General features: G+C 41.2%; 1 protein-coding gene across 4 annotated transcripts in view; it reads right to left on the bottom strand.

Annotated features, from left to right (window-relative positions):
* Positions 1-8,346, bottom strand: part of fgf12a (fibroblast growth factor 12a) — a 36,108-nt gene that overhangs the window by 14,829 nt on the left and 12,933 nt on the right. For 3 of the 4 annotated variants that reach the window (XM_020595702.1, XM_020595701.1, XM_020595700.1), the window contains exon 2: positions 4,257-4,367. In XM_020595702.1, the coding sequence (XP_020451358.1) occupies positions 4,257-4,367 (111 nt within the window). Of the gene's footprint in view, positions 1-4,256; positions 4,368-7,237; positions 7,286-8,346 lie in introns of all 4 variants that reach the window. The other variant, XM_020595699.1, reaches the window with a different exon arrangement.

The following is an 8,346-nucleotide window of genomic DNA, read 5'->3' as shown; positions in this document are numbered from 1 at the left end:
GATAAAGCTGGCAGCGATGAGAGGAGACGTGCCAATATGGGTCTGTCCTCTGTGCAGATTCAATTTCACTCAATAAATATCGACATGCTGCTTTCGCCTGCCAACGACTTCATTCTGCCCTCGGGCTACTAGTGCGTGGGATACACGCTGGCCACTCTGCCAGTTTTGTATACCCCTGAGTGCTAGATATTTGGGATATAAAGACCAAATCTATTACCACTTTAAATCTCATTTTCTCAGGCTCTGATTTTTCCTCGACCTCTTTTCTGTCACAGCTCTCTCCTTCCTCTCTGCTTGTTTCCTCACTCCCCTTTGCCTTTCATGCCTGCTGCATTTGGCACTCTGGTGTCTCTCAGAGGCACCGTCCACAGTTCTGTCACGTAACACCCTGGAGCACCTCCACCTATCAAAGCATATTCTAGCTTTTTTCTGACAAGTCATCCTTGCAACAGGGCCCTCAAAGCCTGGCTTGAAAAGTGATAAGAAAAAAGACATAAAATGTGGTGAGCCAGTGCACTGATTTGCTATAATTATAATCTGCAGTCCATACTCTCATTTGCCTGCCAAAAAACTGCACAACCAAAAGGAAGTGTCATTCCTTACCTTCGAAATGGCCAACTTTTCTATCTGAAGCTCCAGTAGTTGACAGATTCCAAAATTAACTGTACTGACTGCTGTTATAGGCCCTGATGACTATTCTGAAGGCTATTTCTCTTTCCTAAATAGCCTCAATCCTGTCTCTCACAGAGAAAAGCCAGCGCTCTGGCTGGATCAGGGACAGATTTCATGGAATCTAGGCCACACAAAGTTCAAGCAACCCTATGAAGCAAAAATCCTTTAAACAGCAAGTCTTTCAGAGGAGCAGTAATCGGCTAGGAGCAAATCCTGCAGTTAGGCTAAAAGGAAATGCATTTAATGTGAGGAATACTGGCACAGCAGGAAATCAACTCTCCAGTAAAGGTTTATAGAGCCAAACTTCAAATTCCAAGGATGTCTTTCAATCCAGAAAAAAATGCAAACCCAAAGGAGGAAGAGTTGGAATTAACAGCACAGGTTTGTTAGTATGTGTGTTTATATAAGGTAGTAATATGGCCCCACTCCTCCTGCATGCCAAAGTTGAAATTAATGACTGCTTCATCCCATCCATCAAAGCAGGAAGATCAGAGATGGATGGAGTGTGAATGCCTTATAACATAGCTATGGTCCAATCCCAATGTCCTCCATAAGGTCTCAAGCCCTGAACGCTCAAAGGCTTCAGTAACGTCACCTCTAAGGGACTGAGTGCAAAGAGTCTACAAAGGATGGAAATTGTATAAATAGGAATGGGACAGCAGTTTGTGACTTATGCTATCACATCACCATGACAACACCAAGACCACACCATGTTTCTAACTATTGTGGCTTTATTTGTCGCTTTCCTCACAGCCAATACACTTCAAGGACCGATTAGCTGAGCTGAACGTGATCCAGGCTCTAGTCTTACAGAGTGGACGAGGGGCAGCTGTCGATTACCTAATCAATTTACAGTAATATGTTTTTGTTGAAACGGCATCATTAAGCAAAAAAGAAAATAAATAGTTGATGAATGAAATAGGTGTGTAATAAAAGGATGTTTATGTTTAGTTTATAGTACTTAGCAGATGCTTTTGTCCAAAGCAACATACAAACGCATTTGTTTACCTTTTTACGCTTCCGAACCTCCCAGGTTACAGTAAGATAATCTCGTGTTTCACATCACAGTGCTATGAACTGTGGGGAATTCCCTCAGGTAAAGTCTGCAGAAATGCTGACTAAAGGAAAGTGAACATAAAGGCAAAAGAATGCTCATGCACTTGATGATTTCGCAGTGAGACAGCCCTGAGGATCCAATAAGTCAGCAGCAACGCGCCTCATTGTCTGTGAGTGTGGACATTGGGATTGGGGGAATATCTTTCTAAAGCCTCAATGTGTGCAGGCAGGCAACGGATGGTGGTCAAATTAATAATTGCTCAAATTTGAACATGGATGTTAAAATTAACTTTAGTTTTAGCAGTTTGTAAATGTCAGAGCTAAGCTTAACTGAGATTTACAGTAACAATAATGCTTTCTGTCACTTCTTACGAGTTACTGAATACATTGAATTAAACTAATTTCACTATGTAGAAACCTTTATTTGATTAAAGCAGGATGTCAGTTAGTTTTACACAGTTCTCCAGCTAAAACAGTTTTATGTTCAGTTGCATCCTTGTCGTCATCCAGCACACACCTATTATGCAGGTGGCATTATGCTCTTCAGTCCCATCGGTTCCACTAAATCTGCCTCTGCTGAGGATGCTGCGGGTCAGAGGTGACCCGGTTCAAGGGTGGGGTAATCTATTATTCTAATAATCCAGCTGGGCGATCAATAGGTCATTGCAAGACCTGAATACCAAAACATCCATTTCTATCTTTCTTAATCAATCTCACTTTTTTTATTTACGCTTTCTGTGTCTATCTTTCAATCTTAAGCACTTCAAATTCTTCTTGCAGCGCCTTCTGCTCTCTTCCAGTCTCTTTCGTTTGGGCTGTCTCTGAGCTTCAGGCATCTCATACAGAGAATAATTCATTGGCTACATACAGAGAAGGTGGTATTTTTAGTTTCCTGAGGTTGAATTATTCACTGCGTTGCTTCATCCCTGAGCCAGGGAGACTGCTTAACAAGAGGGTTACCTAGAGATGGGGAAACCCTCATATACAACAAGAACCTCACCAGCCAAAGAATTTACAACACAACAGAGGCTCAAAAAACAGTTTTGTGAGACAGAAAGAAAATGTATTAGTGGGCATTCAGACTGAGTTTCAAAGGTGTGAAATAATGCATCCTTCTTCATTCATTTCTACGAGGGACTGCGTTCACTGCAGTCGGCACCAGCACCGCAAGGGGCTCTGGCAAAATGCTGTGAAAAAGGTCAATCTGGTTCAATTTTTGACGCATTGGATAGTGACATCATCCGGGCGCTGTGTTGACCAATCACGGTCATATTATGGACTGTCTGGGAAGAACACTCTTTTGTTTACCATGTTAATGTGAGCATTCACTTGGGAATTTGGGCCACAGTTAATGCGCCATAACAACACGCCAAGCGGTTTCATTAGTTAGGGTACGGGATGTTAAACACTGTTTTTAATCTGTCGACACTGGTGTTAGAAGTTAATGCTAGGGTAGAGTAGACTACATTAGCAGCATGGCTAACCAAAACACAACAGAAACTGGTGGACTAGAAAAATGAATGAAGCTACTCATATCAACTCATCATGTCTGTATCGTACACACCTACAACACTCCCCCTGCAACCCTTCACCCCCAAGCAATGTATCCCTTTGTGTTAAGTCACAGCTGAAGATTTATCTCATTTTAAAACTGTTTGGACAGAAAGAGACCATACTTTCTAAACCACATGACTTTTACAGTCCAGAAGCTTTGACTTTGGCTTCCATTAAGATTGACAGAGTGTTAGAGAAGAAAGGTCATGATTGGTTTCCAGTCTGGCTTAACTCCAAACTGGGAGTGTCCTCATTATCACTTACACAAAAGTTTGATATATGCGTTTCATTACCGTCCAATTGGAAATTGTTACAAAAGCTTTAAAATTGAAGACTCTACTGACTTTTGTCTTTTCTGTTCCTTAGGAGGCAGAAGGGGACGGGGCTGTTTATCCTTTCATTGCAACCGATGGTGAAATATTGCAAAACAGTGACTTGTGAAGTGATCTTTGTGATAAAGAGCAAAGCTATGGGTCTATAGTCGCTTCACACGGTTTTTCCAGGAAGGAAATTCTGCTGTGATAATCAGAGCTGAATCAATCAAAACACTGTGACACTTACAATCACGCAGTGTACACAGTAGAAATTGTTTAGACCAGGGGAAGGGATAATGCAATTAGTTTTTCCTTGGAAATATAAATTTCAATACAAGACACTCCATAAATATGTGACAAATATTGCATTTACTCACCAAGATTTTGACATATTTATATCTTCACACAATGCATAACCAGATGAGGAAAACATGGCACAATGCCTTGTGAAATTTGCTGAATAGTTCCCTTTATACTGGTCATTTTTTTGTATAGATAATCCACTTCAGTACAACTAATTGTGGGGTGCCTTAGGCTGCCCAAATGGCTATGGTTATTTAAGAATTACAAATGAAAAAGCCAGAATAAAATGTGCTGATATATTATATAACCGACTGACTCATTTTCCATTAAATGTTTTATTCTGAAAGCTCCACTCACTGTTGTCGCTGTTCTCATCCTTACTGCCGTCGATGGTTCCATCCGGCTGCATCTGCAGGTAGAAACCCTGCTGACTGAACAGTCGCGTCACGATGCCTTTCAGCTGCGGCTCTAAAACACACACGTACACATGACACACACAGGCGTACACACAAACCGTCGGCCAAGCCGCAACAACATGCCCACCAACAATGTATTAGAACAAATGTCTCACATTTGTGACAAAAACATGCAAATAAGTAAATACCACTATTTGTACAACTGCAGATCTTTCTCTACTATAAAGTAAAGTTCTTAAAAACTGTTTTTTAATTGTATAATATACATACAAAAATAATTAATCAATATATAAAGTGCATCCCTTAATAAATCAATACAATACTCAGCTGTAATTAATCAACTTTTAATACACCAAAAAGCTTGTAGCACAATCCAGCCACCACAGTTCTCAGCAAACAAAAGACTTAATCTTACAGCACTAGAAACACTCCAACCCTCAATGCTCACCAGGGGCTGAAAATCGATTTGACTATGATGGACAGTTTGTAATGACTCATCTGTTGCACTACATAATCCAAAAAAGCCATTTGACTAGAAGGCCTTTATGATGGAGAGACCATGTCAGTAAATCAATGAGAATGCTGTTACTTTCTCATAATGTCTAACTGTATCTTGTACAAAAGATTAGTTTGTATCATTTGGAAACTCATTTAAAATTGCATTTTAAATGCACATTGACAGACCAATGATTTCTTTATCTGGTATGATGCAAATGTGCACTTTAATAGTCAGTGAAATGATAGATAACCAAGACAGATTTCACAGACAACAGGTTCATACTGACTGATAGTAGTGCTATTTCTTGACCTGACCTAAAGTTTCTGGAGGGTTTTTTTTTTTCATTTTCGTAGCTACAACCCTGTACCGACCTCCAGCTTTGAGGCTGTAACATGGCACCTAACCAAGTTGCAGCGCGAAGCAGATGAAAACAAGGATTAGCTCAAGGCAAAGAGCGCCCATCGGCCTCAGGCAGTGCCAGGAAAAAATAGATGTGTAGAAATAAAAAAAAAAATAAGGCAGTGGGGGGATATGTGCATGTGCAATGACCATGGTGATGTTCAGCAGATTTTTATTTATTTGTGTGTAAAAGTGGTAGTAAGAGTAAGATGACACAGCTATCATAAGCCAGACTTGGGTTTTGGATTTTGACAAGCAAACGTTGGAGAGTGGCAAATATATATATATCTATTATATAAATATATAAAACATCTGATTATGAAAAGTAACTAGTAACTAAAGTTATAAAATAAATGTGGATTAAAAAGTACAATAGCTGCTTCTGAAATGAAGTGAAATTGAAGTAGCACAAAATGAAACTGCTTGAGTAAAGTACAGATACTTCAAAAAGTAGTTCAGCAAATGTATTTAGTTACTTTCCATCCCCGCAGACATGTACTATGTATGAGATAGAAATAATACATAAACATATTTTTCTTAAGGTTTGTTGTGAATAACGAAAGTCAGCTGAACAGTAATGTGACATTTTGCAATGACTGCGATTTTGAAACGAGCTCCCTTGAGCTGAAACAGCCACTCGAATGCTGGATATCACTAATCCTGCTTGACACGAGAAACAAATTATGCATTTTGTCACCAGTGGAATTGGTTCTCACTTTCATTTTAAGTGCCCAAACACAATCAGTAACTGAAAATGTTTGCTTTGTAGGCGCACATGTTCTGATAAATGATGTATCTGATTGAATTAAAGGATTATGAGTGAGCCTGACTGTCGTCCAAGGTCGTAACAAGACTTAGAGGTTGTGCAGTGCGGTCAGCTGGGCACATAAAACCGTCAAATGATTTGGCAGAAACAAACTTGGTATCCGGGACGACAGAAATTTTTTTTTTTATGATGAGCAATAATTACCAGTGCATAAGATAAGCATGTAGAGAAGAGAGGACAAAAAAAAGGCCAACTCACTCATGTCTGTCCAAATGTACATCACCCTGACCATCAATCCCCAGCTCACTTACCCCAGAGTGGGGCCATCAATTCCTGGGACAGGCCCTTCATCATCCATCACAGGCAGGGTGAGGAGTGTTTGTGTGAAAGCACATTGGAGTGCACACATCAGAAAATCACACGTGATAACTACACTTTCATAAACTATGCCCTCACTGGGGGCCTAGACGGTCACTGACATCTCATCGGTTCCAGTCATTTAGCAGACAGTGTGTGCACGTGTGTACAGGTATAACTCGAGTACCAGCTAAACTCCAGAGCTAAAAGCAAGTGCTTATACATAAAAAATATCTTACAGATCATCATCCTGCGTGTGCACAGACTATTACATTGTCAGTATATTTAATTCTTACCAGTACAAAAGGACAAAAACATTTAGGAACATCGACAAATGGCGTCATGACTATGAAATGGTGAATGATCACCTGTTCTGATATAGTGCTTGACAGGAAGAAGCACATCATATCCATAAACACCGATATACACTTCAGTAAGAACCTCTACTACACACACATTATTCTTGACACACACTTTACAGACATAGAAGGAGGAACAAGGATAAAGACTGGTCCGACACTGACTGACAAAACAAAATGAGGCAGAAACAAAATGAGAAGAGGCAGAGCTGAAAACAAAGTGGGAAAAGACAGAGGAGCGACAAACAGCTGGCTATAGGAGAGCTTTAGCTACAAGGAGAAACAGGGACGAGCTTAAGCTGAAAGAATCCAGGAAAGCCACACGGGGGGTGAAAATAAAGAGGAAACCAGGGAGAGGGTTGTTGGCTGTCAGATAGGTGTTGAAGCCCCCAGCCCTTCCCTCTGTCCCTCCCCACCCAACCAGCCACCCCATCCCCACCTCCCCCACCCCTCCCTGGCCGAGGGGGAGTCGACATGGGCGCGAGATGGGGGTGGAGACGAGAAGAAACACAGCACACACGGATGGCGGCTGAGCTACTGACCTAGCCTGCAGCCCTTATGGGACACCTGTGGAGGTTTCGAGGGTGCATCTTACAAAGGAGGGGAATAGAAGACAAACAACAATCTTTTAAACAAGCAGAATTCATAAATTCTCCAGTGTATTGGTTGTTTATATGCAAATAAATGGCAAGGCATCAGTAAAAAGTATAAGGATTACCAAATACAGGGTAGCTGTTTGCCTTTCTGTCTGACCATGTATGCAAGGTGTTACCTACCTGCCCAACAGTGTCTGGAGACCTGATTGTTTGTGTGTCTGTCTACTTATATTTCTATTTGGCCATTTTGTGGCAGTTTGGCACTGGGATTGTTTTTCCTGTGTGCACGATCAAGGGGTTGTAATTTAGTCTGGCTGAATGTCCGTCTCTACTGTCCAACCTTTCTGCCCTAAAAATGAATGTCTGCCACTCAGTCTGTCTGCGGGACACTGAGTGGCCCTGACCGAAAGAACTTGCCTATCTGGATATGGGCAGAGGAAGAACTTGCCTATCTGGATATGGGCAGGGGTGACTGGCTTGTTATTTGTGCACCAGGACAGAACCAGGAGAAAAAAGGAGGGGGAAGGCTATAGACCTTGAAGTGTAGTAGGCACAGAGCCTTTATGCCTATTAATACAGCCAGAGTAGCTCCTAATAACTAAAACTATATGTTCCTTCACCGCAGTAAAGATGGCTCTATATAGTAAACATTCACCATTAAAACATTTAATCTCAGAAGAGCCTTGGTGCACTGCAGTGCAAATTATCTGCTCTCTGTAACTCAATCTGCATTAATATTGAATAAGGCCATTAAAAGCAGCCTTTTTGAGTGTATTCAAGTCCTAAGCGTGTAGGCTATGTGTGTTTAGAGGGATGGGGTGCAAAAATTAATTGTGCAAAATGGAAAGCATAAATATGGATTATATGGCTGGTCAAAACCTGCTCAGGCTCTGACTGGGATGACATCACTTTCAGGGTAGGCTAATAGATTTTTCTGATCAGAGCCATATGACAAAAAATAAAGGGGTACTGTCACAGCATAGCCTATAGACATTTCCTATAGCCGGCATTCAGGCTGCTTCTGTTCGGCAGGGGGAAGGGGGGGGGGTGTCTTG

This window comes from Monopterus albus, unplaced genomic scaffold (genome assembly GCF_001952655.1).
Source record: "Monopterus albus unplaced genomic scaffold, M_albus_1.0 scaffold28.1, whole genome shotgun sequence".
Lineage (NCBI taxonomy): Eukaryota > Metazoa > Chordata > Actinopteri > Synbranchiformes > Synbranchidae > Monopterus > Monopterus albus.
The sequence above is the reverse complement of the archived record's forward strand: the minus strand, read 5'-3'. Positions and strand labels throughout refer to the sequence as shown.